Genomic DNA, 22,389 nt, shown 5'->3' on the forward strand with positions numbered 1-22,389 from the left:
CCACTTTCTTACTGGCTACATCTAAGCTCAATCCTGATGCTTTGAGAATGCACGCCAATAGTTCTAAGGAAACGATCTTCTGTTTATTCTGAAATGGGAATATTTTGTAACATGTTGGAATTTTTATGACCATGACATAATCAAATGGCTTACAAAGTTAGGCAATGCATTAACCCCTTTTTAAGATTTTGTTTTGCTGTATTAAACCACCTTAAAATGTTTTTAACTCAAGTGCTTGGTATAATTTTTTTAAGCACAGCTTCAGTTTAAATAATATTTTATTTTGTTTATGTAAATATAAGATACTGTATTGATGTAAGTGCATCCACAACCCACAAATAAAAAAAAAAAAAAAAATTTTAATAAAAAATACTTTAAAAATTCACATTTTTATTTAATAAATTAAGAAAGCAAGCTAAACCAAAATTGTTTTTTTTAAAGTAATTTTTTTTTCAACACCATAAATGCGAAATATAAACTTTAGAAGTGAAAAACAAATAGCTCTAGTGATGTATTTACAAATAAAATAGATCAGTCACGGTTTTATTCTTCAGTCTGTTCAGTATACATCCTATCCTGTCCAGGTTTATTCTTTTATTTGAATAAGGTGTAGCAGTGGCAAATTAATAAGGCACGTCTCCAGATTTAAACTGATGACACCCTATAATGAAGAAAAACACCAGGTGGGAAGTAGCTAATTAAGACATTAGTTATTCAGTCTGGACACAGTATTTTAGAAGATTACAGTATGCGACTTGTTTGGGTGGATGGGGTGGGCTTTGGGGGGGGGGGGTGCTGGTTATAACGCAGTTGGTCTCCTTTAATTTTTCTTCTCCTTCGCGTTGACTCGCAATCGCCTGTCACGGTCGGCGCATGCGCACTGCAGTCACAAGGAGGTGAGGACCAGCGGAGTAGAGCGTATCGACGCTGTTCTCGGTAAAACAGAGATTTGCGTTACTGACCCGAGATCTCGGACAGCGAATCGCGCGAATACGGATGTGAAGACGGTGTAACATGCCGTGGAGACGGACGCCAACATTACCGCCTTCTCCCGACCTGTGAATCGGTATCTCTGAAGGGGAAGGCAGCTACAGGAAGGGGAAAGAGGGCTCGATCATGGGGAACGAGGCGAGCATGGAGGGTGGTGACGGCGCGCTTGCCGGGGAGCTCACAGGACCAGAGGCGGAGCTCAGTCGCCTGAGCGAGGAGGAGCGGAAGACGCTCATCAGCACCATGGCAGAGGCGCAGGCCAGGCGAGTTGTTTGTTCCGGGTGGGAGCGCATTTTAGGTGTTGGAGGGATGCGCAGCTCTACTACGCGCGAGCTTGTGTGTGTGTGTGTGTGAGAGAGAGAGAGAGAGAGAGAGAGAGAGAGAGAGAGAGTGATTTCTGCGTTGTGGTTTGAAAGGTCTTGGTGCAGGTTGGCACCTCACGACAGAGCAAAACACACCCACTTAAGATGCATAATCCCAATCAGCTAATAGCCTACTGCACCAAGAGTCCAACCTGTTCAGACGCGACGGATGTATCTGATTATCTGTTGATGGATAATTTACGCCATTAGATCCCAACCATCTTGCCTACAAACAGAAAGCATAGCAATGAAGGAGTGCCACTGCTTCCTACCTAGGAAGAAAAACACACCTTTCACAGATTAATATATTTCTATAACTGTCTGGACAACAACGCTTCATTTTCCAAGAACTGATCAAATAGCAGTGAAAACATTTGATATCGCACAAAGGCGCAGTTTCTGGTAAAAATGTCTGGCTCCTCTCTGCTCTTTAATAAAGGTCCTTATAATTTTCCCCTCGTATTATTTGCCGGTCTATAAGTGATTGGCCTTCGCTTTCTCCGTGTTACACACACCCCCTTCTTTACGGGCTGGGTGGGTGATGTCATACGCTGCTGTGGAAACCACTGGCTTGGAATAAGACGCAAAACGAGAACGCGTCAAATTCAGATCTAATGCATAATGAAAATATTTAAACCGTCATGCCGCCAAAAGCCAGTGGTTTAATAGGAAGCTTGGTACGAATATGATCCTTTTCTGGAGAACTGTTTTTAATCTGCGGGGTAAAAGGGGGAGGTGATATAAATGTTAGGACACTATATATAGCAACGCGAGCAGGAATGCCATGACGCGCCATGGCTCTCTCTTTCTCTCTCTCTCTTTCTTTCTGTCTCTCTACCTTTCTCTTAAAGAGGATGTATAGTGTAATGTTACAGCTGAGGGCGGAGAGGATCGAAGGTTATAAGGAAGCAATGATCACCGTGAGGAGCCTGTGATGGCTGTAAACTCGCTCTCCGCTCTCCATGGTGCTGAAAATCTCTCCTATGATGTGTGTGTGTGGAGAAATAGAAAAACGCGTATGGAATTCAATTTGTGTCAATGTTAGGTCTCAAAATAATAATAAAAAAGAGACCAATACAAATAAATAATAAAATACAAATAATCAGTGTGAGGTCTTACAATGTGATATCTTACTGTTATTCTTTTTTTCCAGAATTTTGTTTTTAGTGTCCTTTAAATCAGGAATGTGCCAATGAAACGCTTCCATTTGCTCCAAACTATAGGCTACTTTTCCTTGTCTCCAATCTTCTGGCTTTTCACTAGATTTTGGACTGGGGCTGTGTGGGCAAATTTGTGCCCATTTGGACACAAGAGCATTATTGAGGTCAGGCACTGGTGTTTGGCGAGAAGGCCTGGGGCAAAGTCGGCATTCCAGTTCATCTCAAAAATGTTAAGTGGGATTGAGGTCGGGGCTGTGTGCAGGCCACTCGAGTTGTTCCACTCCAACCTTGGCAAACAATGTTTTTATGGAGCTTGTTTTGTGCACAGTAACATTGTCATGTTGGAACAGGTTTGGGCCTCTTAGTTCCAGTGAAGAGAAATTAGTGAAGGTAAGCTACAGAATTCAAAGACATTCTAAACCTTTATGTGCTTTCAAATTTTTGTGGAAGTTTGGGGAAGACCAACATATGGGTGTGAGGGTCAGGTGTCAACATACTTTGGGCCATATAGTGTATTTTTATACCTTTTAAAAATAATTAAAAATTAAGGTACATAATTGGAGCTCAAGAATCATCTTTAAAGCTTTTCTCTAAAAGGCAATTAAATATATAATACATACGCTTTCCCAGTTGAAAGATGGCCACTAAAGCAGTGCGAAGTGGATGTTACTGACATTCTTAAGCTTCTGATGGTGGCACGTTTTATCAAATGTGCTGTCTTGTGTTCATATGCATGATTTGTCTCATGTCAACATAACGCATTTACAGGATAAATATGTCAATAGATTGACTTTAAAAGTATCTCACCAATTCCAACAGCAGCCCATCATTCCAAGCCACTCTTAGCATCCGTACTCTGAATTCCATTGGACATTTAGACATTTAAGGTGCATATAAGTTTGACTTAGTATCGTTTGTGTTTGCAGCATCTATTTGTAGATTGCAAGGTGTAATGCAATATTTTGTTTGCAGGTACTTTTGGTACAGAATCATCTCCATGAGTGGTTTTCTGGCAAAGTGAGAAAGCATCGATATCATACAGTAGACAGTGCCATGCAGCATATTTTTCAAAGATCAATGTATATTCAGATCACACTATCATTCTTGGTGGGTGAAATGATGCATATAAGTGCATTAAGAGTGCATCTGACTGTGCTCGAATAAAGTATTGATCAGAATAAAGTATGTATTGATTAGACGTGACAGTTAAGACTATCCAACTGCTGATCTAATCACCAGGCACATGTTTAAGTAGTTTTATACAACCTTCCTGCTAAGGTTTTTATTACAGTGTATGGTGCTATACATTGGGGCCGATGATAGATAAGGAATAAACCATTATGGGGTGTGCTGTTATAGGAAAATAATGATGGAATGATGGAATGTTGCACAGCAGAGGTGCTGTTGATTGTTATTGGGGGCACGGTCCAAATTATCCGTAGTGTGTTAATGTGTGTGCAATTGTGCCCTGAGAAATCCAGGGTGTCCTCCTGCCTTGTGCCCAGAGTTCCCTGGAATAGGCTCCGTGACCCTGTGCAGGATAAGCGGTACAGAAAATGGATGGATGGATGACTTGTTATCCATTTATGATTACATTTGATGTTGTGCATTGTCTGCAAAACAAGTTATTTCCTTTTTCTATGGCAGTTCTGTTTCACCATACATGTACCTATGTAAGTTGTTACTGTAGAAACGATAATGCCCAGAATTACTGTACACTCTAACAACAACTTGCAGTATGATAGTGCCTGGATGTGTTATGAGAGCCTTGGGTTTCTCTGAAGTTGGTTAAATTTAAGTAATTGCTAGATGTGGATTTAAGCCTTTGTTTGTTTGGTTTGATAATGTTGAATATTTTCACCAAGCAAAGCTTTTATATTCAGTGGATGTCACTTTGCTTTCTCCTGCAGTGTCTGAATTCAGATATTGGCTCATATGGTCTGCCATCAGTCTCAATTCTTATTAATGAAGATCAATTCACCCATTCATTTTTTACTTTACAGGTATTCAGACCAACAGCCATCTGGAGGAAGAGGTTCTGGGGGCCTCAGTAAGAGTCGAACAGTAGACGCATTCGGAGAAGGTCCACCTCCCAAGCCAAAGCCAGGCCGCAGTCCTTCCTCCCTCAGCCTTCTTGAGTCCCGCTTTCGGCAAGAACCCAAAGACCCTGAGCAGCCTCGCACCGGCATGTTTTCCTCGTCCTTTCTAAGTGGGGTTTCTTCAGCTGTCTCCTCTGCCAGCATCCCCAAATTCAGCCTTTTTGGTGATGATGAGGAGGACACAGCCAAACAAGGACCAAAACCCCCTGGCCCACAGCAGGGTCCATCCAAAGGACAAGGACAGCCAGGGCAGAGACAAGGAGGTGTACCACAAGGGCCTGGAGGAAAGCCTGCTGGGCCTAGTCCTGGACCTGGGCCTCAACAGCAAGGACCTAAACCTAAAGACTCTGGGCCTCAGCAACAAGGTCCTGCTAAAACAGATACAGGAGGATCAGGCAAACCTAGTGGGCCACAGCAAGGCCCAGCCAAAGCCGTACCTCAGCCTGGTGGGACTGCAAAGCCTGGTGGACTGCTGTGTCCTCTATGTAAATCCACTGAGCTGAACTTGCAGGCCAAGAACCAGCCACCCAACTACAGCACCTGCACACAATGCAAACAACAGGTGTGCAGTCTTTGCGGATTTAGTCCTCCTGACTCAGAGGTAAGATTTCACCATACCACTCACATAAATACATCAAGACACCAAGGTGGAGATTATTAATAGTATAATATACTGCAGAGATAATTAGATAATGACTTTTTTAAGAATAGGAAGAATATTAAGATGTTCACTGAGAACTTTATTCTAATAAAAACATGAGTTTTCTTAATATTAATGCTTTATCTTATGGTTGGCATAATGTAAATGTCTACCTCTTGTGATAATGGATTTGCAGAGCATTACTATGATTAAATAAAAAGGAAAATGTTTTCTACTAAAAACCAAATGTCCAAATATATCTCTGGCTGTTATTATATTTAAAGCGTAGGTTTGATTATGAAGGATGCTCACCAGGCTTGGTGAAGCTGCAACCTGTATCATTCTCAATTAGCCTCAGGTGAAAGTGACCATACGGTCTATGGGGGAAGATTATTGAGGTGATTCACATCATCCTTACAGGAAATGTAGTATGCAATTAAGACAATTATTCTAAAGCATTTATTTTCCAATAATTTGTTTTGTATTTATACTGGTAGAAATCTATTCTGTATCAAGTGATCTGAAATAACATTGTCAATATATATATATATATTAACAGATGTATTCCATTGTCTACAGTATATCATCTGTAGACTGGATAAATATATGAATATGTATATGAATATTACTTCAATATTTCAAAGACTGAGTAATAGCCTGAATCACTTTCTATAAACCATACCATGAACCAGTGTCTGATTCAGGATGTTCCCAGTATAAAGTGTATAAAGTATGAAGTGATTTCTGAAAGAGTGAATGACTAAGTGACTTCTTAAGAATTTATTATTATTATGATTATTATTGTTATTATTATTATTATTATTATTATTATTATTATTATTATTTCCATTATGCCAACCATAAACTCCAAGATAAAGCATTAATATTAAGAAAACTCAGGTGCACGACACTTAATAATGGATTACCGTAGCACATCATAACCTTAGGTTACATCATATATTATAATATCTGTTCAAAGGAACACTGTAGTCACCAATTTTTGTGACTCTAGTAGAGTCTATACTGCAGCTTGTAATGCATCATAAGGCATCAATTTGTACTCCAGTGTTTACTAGTGCATATAACACATAATAAAGCACTGTGTCAGGTCATTTCATGTTTAAATGATGTAAGAATTTAGACATCTTTTAAATGTGAAGGAAATTCCATTTGAGAAACCAAACATATATGACAGGATGCCTCGTAACATGAAGCACAGATACTAAACCAGGCCTTGTGTATTAGAACTTTAGTATGCATGATGTTATTTTAAGCAGATATTATAACACGTCATGTATACCGTGACATTTTGAATCCATACAAGTAGGATCTTGATAATGTTAATACGTTTACACTGTTATATTGCACCTCATCTAGAATGACACACTATTAGCTCTATGAATACCTGACCCCTGGACTTATGAGCTCCAATCCACCAATTGGAAATGCAATCTTCTGTGCATTATATTTTAATGAGGGGAAATTTAAACAGGCTCTGTTCATAAAATTGCTTATGGTTGTAGTGTATGTGTTTTATTTCTTGTATGTTTTCAGTTTTCCTTATCTGTTACTGTTTCTGTTTTTTTTTTCCTCAAGGGGAAAGAGTGGCTATGTCTAAACTGCCAAATGCAACGGGCAATGGGGGGCATGGAACCTCCTGGCCCTCCAATGATGAAGCAGCCTCCCAAGCAAGGCTCGGCCCCTCCATCCCCACAAAGGAAGGAACAACCAGCTGGGTTGCCCTCAAAGGATGAACCCCGGAAGAAGCCTCCAATGCTGACCAAGCAGCAAAGCATGTCAGATAAAGGAAAAGGAGCCACTCCTCCGCCGACTCCCAAACAGACAACTCCTGGTCCAGCGGCACAGCAGAAAACCCCTAAAGGGCTGGAGGAAGCTCAACCTGGACTAAAACGTGGACAGCAGCCACCTCCACTTCAGAAAGCTGAACAGAGTCCAATGGGTAGTCCTCAACCCTCTCCTGCAAAAACCACCCAGAAGCAGGAGGGAGGTGGCTTTTTTGGAGGCTTCGGTCTAGGAGGGTTGACAGACATGACAAAACCCCCTACAGAGTCAGTTACAGGGAAATTGTTCAGTGGGTTTGGCAGCTCATCCAAACCACAAGGTGGCACTGCAGCACAGGCGAGTGACTCGGTTACTGGGAAGCTTTTTAGTGGGTTTAGCGGACTGAGTGAAACATCCAAACCACCCGAGGCCACTTCTCAGGCAACTGAGGGTGTGTCTGGAAAGATGTTTGGGTTTGGGTCATCAATCCTTAGCTCAGCCACCAACCTCATTACTGGGGAAGAACCAAAGTCTCCTCCAGGATCACTGCCTGACTCCCCCATTGACTCTGGAGAAAAATCTCCTCCAGGCTCTCCTCCAGATTCTGAATCCCCCCCAGACACCCCACCAGTCTATTCCAAAGAGTCTCCTTCTCCCAAACCTGGGTCCACTGATGGACAGGTCCTAGCAGATAAACCCATCTCATATTCTGCAAAAACAGAAGAGCCTCAGACCATATCCAACTGTCCACTATGTAAAGTGGAACTGAACATGGGATCAGGAGATGTTCCCAATTACAGCACCTGTACAGATTGCCAGAAAACTGTGTGCAGCCTTTGTGGTTTCAACCCCATGCCGCATCTCTCAGATGTAAGTGGTATGCTCTTTATTTACAATGGTATTTCACTAGCAAATTCCTAACAGTTTACACAAATCAAGTTGTATAAAATATTAGAGGAGTGGGGCTACCATTGGTATGTTTACTTACAATAATACAACAACAGCTGTTTGGTCAAATTTGCTCAAATTTCTCATGAGATCATGAGACTACCCATTAGCTTTTAGGCCTTTCATTTTGCCAAAGACTGACAATGCATAAATAAATAAATACCATTTTAGAAAAGAAAAGTTCCCCTGGGGTTCTTTGCATAGTTAAGGGTTCTTTGATCTCTAAAGACATTTTGCATGGAAACATTTGACAGAGAAGCACTATGTTGAAGAGTCTTTAACAGCTTACCCAAAGGGTCAAACTAAAGAACCCTTAAGGAGGGTGGATGGAAACTTTTTGTAAGAGTATAGCTGCCTGAGCAGATGGTAGTCAACTTCATTGCACCAATATTACCAATAGGCTGAGCCCTAGTAGTGGTAAACTGTTAGATTAACAGTGCCTTAAGAATACTCATAAGTACCAACGGTTTTGTTTGGGTTTTTTTTGCCATCTTCTCCATGCAGATATACTTTTCTGAAAGAAAGTCTGTGATGCGTATAACTTAGACACACTTCAGTTTTATTTTTTAAATTGGGGTCATATAACACACCTTTTAAGAAGCTCCACCCATGCTCCATACTCTTCATTGAAACATAAAGTCACAATGCACATAGGACAGTGCTTATTGTATTAGTGTGTACTGGGATTTTCAACATCCTGTTGGTCAGGCTTCCTTCTTGTAATCCTGCTAAACTATTTCAGGTGTGCTAATCAGATTAGCCCTAAGCATGACCATCCTGCAATACCTCACATGGCCAATACTGTGGCGTGATTCCTTTTGTCTGCTACCACTGGTTTCAGTGTGTGCCATCTTAATTTCATCATGTGACATAATGTAGTGAAGGTCTGTGGTGACGATGAAGCTAAATGTCAGTTCCAATAAGCTTCCATTTAAATAAAAGACTGGAACATTCCCTTATACGATTGCTGGCTTTTAGTATGGAACATACTGTTGTTATAGCATTGCTAATTATAGGAACAGACTGATCATCATTTTAGACATACCCCCTCCTCCCCTGGTTGAGTGCTTCTCTGAACTGATCGTGTATGTGAATTGTTTGTGATGTGCTTTGCCTGAGGCAAGGGGGCTTGATAAATTGGATAATTGGCAATGGTGTGGACTGGGCAATCGGCATATTATCTTACAGCTGTCAAAACATCTTGCTGAATATTGTTGCAATAATATGAGTGCACACAAGCCAAAAACATCCGTTTGTGTGTTATGAAGAGTCTGTGTGTGCATATGTCTCTGTGTATGTGTTTGTGTGTAATCCTTTCTTGCTAACAGGATTTAAAATGTAGCAGAATGCCTGAAGGTTTTGTGAGATCGGAACATTTCTTAATCTATCCATATTTGTTTTATACTGATGACAAGATTTACCTTTAGTCCCATATGCTTTGCCCTTTTGTCTCATTCTCCTCACTCTGTCTATCCAGAGGCACCACTCATTCTCTCCTCTGGGGTTTTCCCTTAATAGGACTGCAATTCCTCAAAAAAGCCTTTTCTCCTTTTTATCCTCTCTGTTGATATCTGATTACAGAATAAGCACATTTGAACGTTTGCCTTTATTCTGAAATAACAACCTTATTTATACTCATCACTCACCATTTTAACTACGTATCTACTGTTAGCTTTGAGCTAAATGTTTTGAGACGCTCCCTTAGCTGAATAGGCTGTGCACTTGTGGAAGGCTGAGCAGCTTAATGGCCCGTTCAGACACATTTTAGTGCCTCGCCCCCTTGATGGAGGGAGCATGTGCCAAATGCATGCCTTCACTGCCGCTGCTCCTCCATGGCGACAGTGCATAGCAACACTGCCATGTCTCCCATAGTAGTCAGTTATGAAACGCTGTTCAGACAGCCGTTGCATAACAGGAGAGCACTGAGTGCTGGTCTCTCTCAGATAAACAGTGATTGCTTTTTCAACTACTGCACTTATACAATTTGCATTCAATTCTATATCTGCAGACTTAACCTACATTCACACTACACTGTAAAAATGCTGTCAATTGTACAGTAATTAACTTAAAGTACTGTAGAATTCGCTGTACACAACTCTAAAAGTACTGGAATATCTTACGTAGGAACAAATAACACATAATCCAGTACATTTGCTTTTTTGGCTGATGCAGGATACAATTGAGCCTAAGGTTAACAGTCTTGCTCAAGGATCCAACCATGGCAGTTTGGTGATGCTGGGATTTAAATACATAACCCTCTGTTCTGTAACTCAAAGCCTTAACCACTTAGCCACCACAACTCTCTGTATGCATTAGTCTTTCTTTTTTGACCAAAAAAGCCTCACTCACTAGAGACCAGTGAGCAAACCGGGTGTCATTGCTACCATGCATTGGAGTGTTGATGATTTCGCAGCAGTCCCACGTAGAGCTGGACCAAGATTTAGATCCCTCTCCCAGGGTGTCTTAGCCATCTGCTCCTGGCTTTGAATCGGGATCAGGCCACCTGATGTGTTGCATCTCTACCATTCTCTTATACCTAAACTCACACTAAGAATTTGTTTATTTCTTATCTCCATTGACTTTGTTTTTTTCAATCTTTTTTTTCTCCTGACTTGATAGTGTCAATAATATTAGGAACCCAGGATACGTACTAGCTATCTAATATTTGATACCTAATACATTCTTTGCTAGTTTAAATAGCTAATATATAGAGATAGCAGTAGCTACTCTCATAAATACTAATTAAAATACAAAACATAACCAGATATCTATCAAAATCTGTATGTTTTGACTAATTATGAGCTGGACTGTTGTTATATTCTTCACCTATAGACTGTAATCAAGGAAGTAAGAGGTAGGGTTTACGTAGCTAGATTATAGCTGGGTCCTGCTGACAAAAAATTTGTACTACTTAGTAGTAACTGTTTGCTAGCTACTTGAAAAACTTCTTCTGTTAGATACTTTTGTTAGGATTTTTATGTTTTCAAATGTGTTTAAATTGTAAATTTAGCAATACAGATTTAAGACTGCAGTTCAGTTGTGAAACTTGATTTTTATGGTAATATATTGTTAGCCGTATGTAGTCAGTCATGAAAAATGAAAAGTACTGTGCAAACATCTTAGGCACCCTATTTTTTAGTACAACTTTTGTTATAGATTTTTATTTTATGTCTTCTACATTATTCAGCCAGTACAAAAAAAAATTTTAGTTTATCAACACAAAATTAAATATTACGGAAAAATGTTTGTATGTCAGTAAAGAAAGCAGTGTATTACGTAAGAGACACTTTTCAGACAAAAACACAATGAAGGCTGCTGGGTTTTGCTGAAAAAAATTAGAAGCGAGTGCGACAGTCAAAGTCTCCAGAAGAACCGTGTCGGGTTCTGCAACATACTCAATAAAACTTGCATCTCATTTCCTTATAAAACTGCACTAATTGTACCGGAGACTATTCTTTTTATTTTTATTTTTATTTTTTTGTTACACCAAATATTGACTTTGCTTCATTTATTACTGTTTACTGCTCTTTATAGTATTTTATTTTTTTTAAAAGTTTACTCTTTGCTCTACAGCTTTTCTTTGCATGTGCAAGACTTGCACAATACTGTAGTTTTGCACTAGATTTAAAAATACAGTGCATTGCAGAATGAAAACTATAAATATTAGGTACAGTAAGTACTCTGTAAGTACTCTATGCTTTTTTTTTTACAGTGCACATCAGTCATGCACCGCTTTGCCTACATTCACAGCAATTCACTTCAGGCACTGTGCCTTTCTTCTATGTGCATGTCTTTCTCTGTTGTGATGCTTCCATCCTCTATGGTTCCACCCACATTCCCATCCACTGTGACCCATCCGCCTCCTGCTCAGGGCAGCCTGCTTCTCTATGGGCACTCTCGCATATGGAGTGTTTAGTCAGTCTGAATCAAACGCTTGTGTGGTTTGTTAGAAGCAGGTGTGAACACACTCTGGTGTGAACTAAAACAACCAGTCTGAGAGAGGAGTGATATCCTGATTCAGCCCAACTACAGGAAGTGAGTCAAACATGCTTTGGACAGGCATTTTTATTGACTCAAGAGCTAGCTAAACTGACATGCGGAATGCAAGGAACAGATCTAGACTGTTGCAGTAGCATGATGTGTTCTGGATATGTGGGCCATTAAAGTCAATACATTAAATACATGATCCACAAAGTAATTGTATTTATTTTACAGTTTTACTGTGTCACTATTACGACCTCAAAGTTGATTATTCTCCAATAACAGCACAGCTCGAGGTGTTTTATTCCTCTTATACTACAGGAATTTGCCAATGTTAGCAATTTTCATTATTATCGAACAATACCTCATATTTTAATCCATTTAAAGTTTTGTTTCACATTGCTGACAACCCAATCTCATAGAATAAATGTTTGCGTGTAGGTTATTTGCAGCATATTTTATGTGTTGAATATTTGTGTTCTGTCACAAGCATATATTACAAATCAAACATAGCAACATATCCAATTTTCACTCGAATGCTTTGTATGCCACATTCTGCAGCAATTTATTTTAACCAAGCTAACCTCTGCCACTAGGCTATTTTAATAATAACGTGGTAGAGCAGGTTGTCCACTAATAGTAGGGTTAGCGGTTCGATTCCCGGCCCACATAACTCCACATGCCGAAGTGTCCTTGGGCAAGACACTGAACCCAAGTAGCTCCCGATGGCAAGTTAGTGCCTTGCATGGCAGCTCTGCTACCATTGGTGTGTGTGAATGGGTGAATGAGACCCAGTGTAAAGCGCTTTGGATAAAAGTGCTATATAAGTGCGCCATTTACCATTTAATAAGACTGATATACAAAAGTCATTTTACTTTGTATTTTGTTTTTACCATATTGAGCACAATATCAACAATTGCACACAATGTTAAATCTGTTTATGTTGCGCATCCACCATACATGTCCCTAATACTATAGAAACGATAATTTATTAGAATAAGTGTATTGATTATAAAGCAGTGATTTGCCTTGCAGCCAGAGTTACTGTCTGCTCTTATGGAAAATGATTAGAAAAATCAACACTTTCTGATATGTCGGAATCATGAATTCAACAACGTTGTGGTATAAATAGCCGTTTCAGTATTATAATATCATAGAACCCAATCCTATCACAAAGCGCTGTGGTAAAGTAGATACAGTAGCACCTGCTCACAGAGAAAGAAGCACATCTGTCCTGGACAATTTTGGTGCAAACACTCATTACAGACGTTTGTACTGGAATCATAACAAATCTTCTAGAATTAAATGAACACCTCACAGGACATAATAATGAATGTGAATATAGTCGATATTCCACATCTGTTTGTCTTCCTGATACCGTGCTAGAGTGCTGAGACTTTAACCTGTTTTTCTTTCTCGAGCTGCTCAGGAGCTGTTTTGTCTGTCTGAATGCGTGAGCTCCGTTCCCATAGCGACAGTCAAGTTTCTCCTTCTGTCTGTTTGGTGACTTTATGTAATGTGTACACACATTTGTGAACATCTCTTTCTGTAACTGTCCAATCACCACGTCTATTGCCATGGCTATCTGCCCATCTGTCTGGTAAACAAATTATGTTTGTTCAGTCCGTCTGTCTCTGGTGTTGGCCCTCTTTCTGTCCCTTGAACTAGAGCTGCATTTCCACTGGTGTACTTTGTGCACTTTTAGTGTAAGTAGGGTGTTCAGATTGAACAATACATTTATGTAGTGCTATATTAGTCATGTGTGGATGGTTGTTGGGTTGTTGGAGTCACCAAAGGGCACTGCGGTCTAAATTTATCAAAATGGCCAACACATTAAGCAAAAATGTCATCGGTGTTGACAGGTTTGTAGTATTCCCACAGAATTGACCTACTTTTGATGCAACTCATGTCTATATATTAAAACATAATAAAATCTACATTCAAGTCATTTACTGTCTAAAATTAAATCCTATTCCAAACTGACCCCAAGATCATCACACTTTCCCTGAAAACCTCAAAAATAAATTCAACACTCTTCTCTTCTCAAATCTCTTCTCAACACTCCTCTCTCAATCCCGTTCTCAGCATTAGCTATGAATGTTCCTTTCGGAATGTGTTATATTGTATGCCAGTGATTTGGTCTATGCAATCTCAGAGCTATTCTTTATTTAAGACAATATGTAAGCTAAATATAGAAGCAATATAGAATACTAATCATGATGTTGGCCTTGTGTGGTGGTGTAAAGTGGTGTATAGGCAGATTTAGAGGTTTGGTATTCTGCTGATTTTATTGACCACTGGGCTACTTTTGTCAACAGAGCTGCTGTTAGAGAAAATTAATCTACACCTTCTGAATAATTACAACAGACAGTTCAAAGAAATACTGGAGTATATAGTTTTATAGTATACAATAAGCCATTTTAAAAATGAAACTTAGGTCTATATTAATCATTAATAGCACTATTTTATTTTATCTGCCATTGTCCACGTGTGTACATGTGTTTGTGCATGCATGACCACCGGGCATTGTGGGAATTTGGACATCTTTGTGTTGCCGGGCTTTTATTATGTGTAAATATAGTCAGTGTCAGTGAGACTGTGTGTGTTTTATTTATGCTCAAAAGCCACTCTGAGGCCTGACACACTCCTGCCCACCATGTGTCATCCTTTGTCTGATGTTTTGAAAGCAGCCATATTGTTTTAGGTGTGTGTGTATGAGAGAAAGAGACAGAGAGCGAGAGAGAAAGAGAGAGCGAGAGATAGAGAGAGAGCGAGAGAGAATGACTTTTTCCCAAATTGTGCATCTTATTGTGCAATTGTGCATCTTGATTTACAGTGATGATAAATTGTCTTTGTGAGCTGTTTCCTTCTTTTTTTTTACTACACTAGTTTAATTGTATGATTCTGTGAATTTTGATTATGATTCTGTGAATTCTGCCAAATTGAAGATCCATACCAGTACAGGCTCAGATCTACAAAAAATCTATGCTTGTAGAGAGTTGTCAGTGATTTATCCAGTCAAGCATCAAGTGTCCCCCTCAACACACACTCTCCCACCAGGAAATCACTGTGGTGCCAAACATATTCTAACAGGAAGTTGCTGCCTCACTGAGACCTACTGCGGATTGATAATAAGGAGAGGAAGACAGGAGGGGGAGCGGATGTGACAAGTGAAGAGAAAAGTATGGGGGACTGGAAAAAAATAAAAGATTAAATCGAAGATGGAAGGGTTGGCAAAAAAAGGACATGACAGGCTGTCATGGACTAAACCGAGTCATTTTTTAAGAGCAAAATTTCCACACCATTACTTTAAAATCATGAAAACAGCAATTTCAGAGTTTTTACAGATTTTGTTATTGCTATTTAATTTGCCTTTTTGTTGCTCTATCAATTTTTTTTTCTTCCATTCTGTCATCAAGGTATTGATTAATTTTCTATAACAGCAGCTCTGATAGTCATTCTGGTTTCATTGCAGTAAATAAGAGTAACAGATTTATATTAATGTGCTTGTTCTAATACATTATCGTTTCTATGGTAACAATTTCAACATGGACTTGTATGTCAGATGTTGCATGTATTTAATAAGTATGTGCAATTGTTGTTATGATAATGATTGAGTCTTTATTGGTCACATATACATATGTACAGTGAAATTCTTTTCTTCGCATACCCCAGCATGTCAGGATGTTGGGGTCAGAGTGCAGGGTCAGCCATGATACAACGCCCCTGGAGCAGAGGGGGTTAAGGGCCTTGCTCAAGGGCCCAACAGTGGCAGCGCTGGGGCTTGAACCCCTGACCTTCTGATCAGTAACCCGAGCGCTAAACCACCACTTTACTTTTCCAACATGGGAAAATATACCAGACAGAGGACTTTGCAGTTTCCCTGTAACATGACAAGCTGCAATTCCTCTGCCAGTCCAAAGACATGTGCTGTAGACTGATTGGCATTTGCTTAATTGTTCGAGGTGTGTGAATGGGCGTGAGTACAGTTTGTGTGAGACTGTGCCCTATGATGGGTTGGCACCCTGTACATGGTGTCCCCAGCCTTGTGCCTCGAGTTCCCTGAGATCCAAATTCCCCGCGACCCTGTGTAGCAATACAGAAAATTGATGGTTGGATGGATGTTGTTGACAAACTGTAAAAACATCTACAAATTCACCAAGAAAGCAACTGGAATGCAACATCTGTGGATAGTTCCACACGTCCATTTCACACTTTTGTAATTTAATATTATCCTAATTATTTCATATTGCTTTCAATATAGTTACTGGATAGTGACCCAGCATAAGAAGTTAAACATGCGTAATCTGGATTCAACAAAAATTCTAATGAAACAATTGAATGATGCTACTGAAAAGCCTAATGCAGGACATGAAATAAGAACAAAGCTCTTTTCACAAGAACAACAACACAGCCAAAGTGGCCTCTAACACCTGTTCACCATTTCACCTGTTCACCTGCCTCAGCCACCTGGGGGAAGAAATCTGAAACATGGCTTTTAATCTCTCTCTCTCACTCTCGCTCTCTCTCGCTCCGTCTCTCTGTGTCTCTCTGTCTCTCTCTCTCTCTGTCTCACTCTCTCTGTCTCTGTCTCTCTCGCTCTCTCTCTCTCTCTCTTTCTGTGTGTGTGTGTGTGTGTGAGTGTGTCTTGAGTTTTCAAATTGAGGCCTTGAGGTTAGCTGTCACATAATGTGTATCTTGGTAGTTGATGTGGTACGTAAGCATCCGAGAGAAAAAGTTTTATATTTATGGGCATGTTGTTGTCAGAAAACAATTAACAATTTTTGTGGATGTGGAGTATCTTGTATACAGGTCCCTGCCTGTTACTATAGAAATAAAAATGTATTAGAACGAGTGCATTAATATAAACCTTGCACCTAGAACTACTGTCCAAGCTGCTGTTATAGAAAATTAATCAAAACCTTCTGACCAATCAGATTGAAAAATTCAACAGTGCTTTGGTATTTCAGAGACATATCTCCCTACAGCCCTCTCCTGGTTTCCCACTGATGCTAAGCAGGGTTGAGCCTGGCCAGTACCTGGATGGGAGACCTCCTGGGAAAATTAAGGATGCTGCTGGAAGTAGTATTAGTGAGGCTAGCGGGGGGCGCCCACCCTGTGGTCTGTGTGAAGCCTAATGCCCCAGTATAGTGACGGGGACACTATACTGTAACAACAGCACCGTCTTTCAGATGAGACTTTAAACCGTGGTCCTGATTCTCTGTTGGTGTTAAAAATCCCAGGACACTTCTCGTAAAAGTGTTATGGATATAACCCCGGTGTCCTGGTGAAATTCCCCCATTGGCCCTTCTCTATCATGGCCCCCTAATAATCCCCATCTCTGAATTGTCTACATCACTCTCTCCTCTCGTTCTGGCACACTATGGCTGATGTCGCATGCTACACACTGGTCGTGGTTGTATTTCCCCCCATACAACGCAAAGCACTATATAAATCTAAGGAATTATTAATTATTCTAAAAATAGAGATATATAACAAATCATTCCAATATATTTGGTTCACCATAGCAGAAAAGAGAACAGAGTTTGTGATATATAGTGAATGCATTGGTGAGGAGAAGCCAGCCAGAGTGCCACAGAAGAGGGTAAATTTAGCTCCTATTCCCACATTTACTGCCAGACTTCACACACACACACACACACACACACACACACACACACACACACACACACACTTGTTCCCATTTCTTCTTTTGACAAGAAGCTCTCCCTGGGAGTGAATACATCCGCCCTCTCCACTCCTGTCAAACAACTAAGAATACCACCACCTAAGAAACTGCATTCACACATTTCTTGCGCTGATATGGTGTTCAAGCTCTATGTTTGTTTCATGATATGAACATTTTGCTCCCTGTGCTCCTTTTGAGATAATAACTCCTTGAATTCGGTCCTTCTTATATTTGTGTTCAATAGCTCAGGATGTCATTTTCTAGCCATTTAATTCCAAATTGACTGTTCCAGCTCACAGAGAAAATGCACTAAATGGAAATGAAAAATCCCTTCAGAGGTTTGCTCCGAATGGCTGACTTCCTGAACGATTCCATTTAAAGTGCTTCTTTATTTCTTGCTTATATTTTCTCAGAATTCTCATTCTCTCATGCCAAGCAAGTGCTAAATATGGGAAATAAAAGATCTACAGCATTCCTCCTGTATTCAAAGACACTACTGGCCTTAGTCTGTCAAAAGAGAGAGGAAACGAGAGACAGACAGAAGGAATGTTATGAACTGCTATGCAAATTTTGTCATTATTGCTGCTTTTTTAGTGTTTGTTTTAGTGTCAAAGGGTAATTTCAGGGAATTACTGAATATATTAGGTACATAATCTGCATCATATTTAAAGCCACCTGTTATTTGTGTAAAGTAAAACGGTAGCAACTTTTCTGTCATTTTACTACTTTCTATGTACTTTGGGTTTGGATGTCTGTAAGTTTTGACTCTCTTGTTTACATTTCGAAGAACTTGCAGTTACTTAAAAGCATGTGAAAAGATTTGTGGGGAAATTGTGGTAACACAGAATTACTTCCAAAAAGGGGGGGGGGGGTCAGAATTCCTTAATTTGAAATATCAATTTTGTTTATTACCCACTAAGGCGTCATATTGTGTCACGACTGACTTCAGTTCTGCTCCCAGAAAAGGATTTGTCCCCTGGAAACCCCTTATTATTATGATTCAGTGCTAATTAGCTTCAGTTACACTTATACTTTCTGGAGATGACTGTTGCTACTTGTGCTCAATGACAAGCCTAAAACTATATCCCTAACGAAAAGGAACAATATCCAGCCCATTTACTTTATTCGTGTTCTCTGCACATGTGTGAAATATGTTGACACTAATTGGTCTTATATAATAAGACCAATTCATTCGTATTGGTTCCAGTACTTGAGCTGTTTTTCTCTGAATTGGCTGAGATATACTTGTTTCTGCAAGTACCCCTGCTGTGACACAGGAATCCCAGGCCTCCTCAATCTAGATTTAGCCCTACAGCTAAACCAGTGGAGAATAACAGACGCTGAGCATAGCACAGCTCATCTTTTCAGCAATCAAATGTGAGAGAGCAAACTCTCAGGATTTACGTAAGCCACTGGAGTGAGATGCTTCATAGGAGAACGGCTCTGTTTCGACTCTGAATATAATTTTTTTGTTGTTGCTGTTGCTTGGTGCCTTGCTTTTACTATAACAATATTCGGGAAATGTCGAGTGTTATGAGTAGTACATTTTTATTACGAACTGATCTTATGTTACAGGTTTGTCTTAATTATGCTATGCCGAAACGCATCACTTAAAACGTTTGTTCCAATGTAAACTAATGATTCAATCAATCTGAAAAGATCCTGCACTGTATAGACAACTGCAGGCAGGAGCTCTTTTATTGAGTCAGCAGTCTGTTTGCTGACAGGTTTAATTGTCTTTAAATACAGCCATTAATTCATTATGCTATAAGATCTCCCCAGAACAGTCAACTGTCCACTGTGGTAGTTTGCAAGCACAATATGTGGTAGATTGGATGTTGTTGTTTTTTTCAGGAGGAAATAAGGAATCCATGATGATGTAAATATTGGTATTGCACTATATTATGATCATGATAATATTTCATACCATAATATATCATAGATATCGTGAGCAATTTTTTAAAATAAGGTACAAGTCTGATTGGAAGAAGTTTGTACTGAATATGTAGTAGCCTGTTAACTTTTTTTTTCATTTTCCTTCCTGTTCAGTGTTAAATAATTTATTTTTAAAGACATTAATTTCAATAATATATTAAAAAGTATCATCAAATGCCATACAATTGTTTTGCTGGCATTTTGATAGAAAAACTAGATGATCATAGAAACCAAGAATTCCCTGATGATTATAGAATGATTTTTGTCATAATTGCCCAACCCTACACTAACATTATGGTATCATGACACTGTCATAAAGATTTGTCAAAAGCTCAGAAATATGAAATGCACTTTATTTAATGTCTTAGCTGTAACACAGAAGTTTACCTGTTAACGAAGTGTTTATTTTGTGAAATACCTCATGATCTTATCAGCCATCATACTCATATTTGTTTGTTTGCTTATTGTCTTACAGAAAGAGTGGCTATGCCTGAACTGCCAGACCCAAAGGGCTCTCTCTGGACAACTTGGGGATTTGCGACCTCCACCTTCTCCTTCAAAGATGCCAGCTAAATCCCAGCCTACCCCTCCCTCTTCCCCAGCCTTAGCTGTCTCCTCAACACCTTCACCCCCTGCTCCTACTGTCACTGCTTCCCCAACCAAAGCGCTCATTCGGACCCCTAGTGTAACTCAGGCTCCAGCTGACAAGTCTGAGCATGACTCAGTCACAGCTGATGCTAAGTGTGTAGTAGAGTCAGCTGCAGTGAAACAGGATGAGGAACTGGCAGTTGTGGAAAGCACACAGGTAGTACCTGAACCAAACAAAGACCAAACATTTGACACTGCATTTGAAAACACAACAGTGAAATCCACTCCACCTGAGAAAACCATAAGAGCTGCTGTCATGCCTGTTGACATTATACCAAGGGATATAGCAGATGCTAAGGAGACAGATGCCAAGCAGTGTGGAATAGTAGAGCAAACTGAGCCTAAGGCTCAGAACAAAAAGGGAAGGGAAAGTGAGCCTGAGCAGCATGAACCAATACAGAATGATTTACCTTCTGATCATGCTAATATTGCAGAAAAACTTGAAAGTACCGATAAATACCCCAGTGAGGCCACAATACTTGATAACAAGGCCGAGATTAGGTTAGACAGATTACAAGTGACCGAAGCAAAATTAAAAATCATTAATGAAGCCAAGAATGGTACCACTGTAACTGTAAACAGTGACAATGCTTGTCAGGCATGGGATCATGGTACTGAGGTGGTTTCACTATCTGAAACTCCAACTAAGAAATGTTCTCCTGAGCTTGCATCACTGGCCAATATGCAGACTAGTTCAGAAACTATACCAGATAATAACAATGGCTCCAAAGTAGATTTAGTTGCAAGTCCAATAATGGTGACAGAAAAAGAAAAAGTTGTTAATATGGGTCATGATTCAACCAACATTCTAGAAAGATCTTTCACGCCAGAAAAACCGATACACCCTGTTCAGGTAGTTGGTGGCAAAGATGAGGTTAAAAATGAGATTTTTCCTAACAGTGGTTCTGATGCAAAACACCCATTTGCTTATACCTCTGAACATGCAGACAATACAAAAGGGGAATTTGTAGAGAATGAGTATGAGGTAGGAATAAAAACAGGGAATATGTCTCCCTCTGAAAATCTATTTGTATATTCGGTTAGTGCTGAAGTTGAGAATAATAAAATAGAGGGGATAAATTTTGATCAATGGGAAGAGAAACAGTCAGGGAAAAAAAGTAAAGTTGAGGAACAGTCAGTAGAACAAGGTAAAGCACACAATGGCACACAAGAAACTCAAGCTTCTCCTGCTGAAACACCAGAATGTGTCAACCCTGCTTTCCCACCTCCCAATGAGCTGATCAAATCTGAACTAAATTTGATCATTTTAGAACAAATATCACACAATACATGTCTAAAAACAGTGGGCGTCACTTCATGCACATCCTCTGTATCACCCGGCACTGATAAAAATATTCATGAAAGGACAGAAGGTGCTCATGTGGGTGCTACTGAGAGTGAGGCAAAAGGAGCCGAGGACTTACAACAAACTCAAGCAGTTGAATGCCTTATACCTAAAGTAGCTGTTGAATTTACTGCTTGTAAAGAAAACAAGGAGACACTGGAAGAAGAACTAGAACATATAAGAAGAGAAAAAACTAAATATGAGAATCAGGCTAGTCTTACTGGAAGAGAAGAACTTGAAACGTTTTTAGCAGGTAATAAGTTAAGCGTCACTGACGATAATAAAACAGAAAAAGTTCTACAAAATGAGCCAGTGGAAGACACAATTGAACCAGAGTCTTCAAACAAGAATTATGAACATATCCCTAAACCCACAGTTTTTAAGCTAGAAAAGATTACACTCGATGTGTACACAAACGAGAACACAATATGTCAAGTAGATGAGGTATGTCTAGCTTCTCAAATGACTGTTCCCAACAGAGACGCTATGTCATCAGAGAATACACAGCCAGTGGTGGAACCCTCAAAAGAAATGGCCCCAAGAGCAGAAAGTGTAGATGACAAGAAGCACTCTGAGAAAGTAGAGAAAACTGATAAGCTAGAGCACAATGACACAAGATCAGAAATATCCTCTTCTTCTCTTACTGAAGCTGAGAAAGTGCAAAATGTTTCAAAGGAAAAAACAGTGACATCAAACAGTGATAGTGTAAAGACTGAAAATGAGTGTGTGATTAAAAAGGATGATTCATTATCTGCAGTAGGAGATCAGGAATTTACTGAGAGTAGAGAAAATCCAGTGCCTCAAGACAAA

The 22,389-nt window shown here is 39.7% G+C and overlaps 1 protein-coding gene across 1 annotated transcript in view; it reads left to right on the forward strand.

The window, feature by feature from the left end:
* The first annotated feature begins 910 nt into the window (after positions 1-910).
* pcloa (piccolo presynaptic cytomatrix protein a) overlaps positions 911-22,389 on the forward strand; it is a 60,940-nt gene continuing 39,461 nt past the window's right edge. Inside the window, exons 1-4 of the mRNA XM_053688375.1 lie at positions 911-1,253; positions 4,516-5,212; positions 6,848-7,903; positions 20,062-20,391. Of these exons, the coding sequence (XP_053544350.1) occupies positions 1,117-1,253; positions 4,516-5,212; positions 6,848-7,903; positions 20,062-20,391 (2,220 nt within the window). The 5' untranslated portion in view covers positions 911-1,116. The remainder of the gene's footprint in view (positions 1,254-4,515; positions 5,213-6,847; positions 7,904-20,061; positions 20,392-22,389) is intronic.

Source organism: Ictalurus punctatus, chromosome 19, assembly GCF_001660625.3.
Source record: "Ictalurus punctatus breed USDA103 chromosome 19, Coco_2.0, whole genome shotgun sequence".
Lineage (NCBI taxonomy): Eukaryota > Metazoa > Chordata > Actinopteri > Siluriformes > Ictaluridae > Ictalurus > Ictalurus punctatus.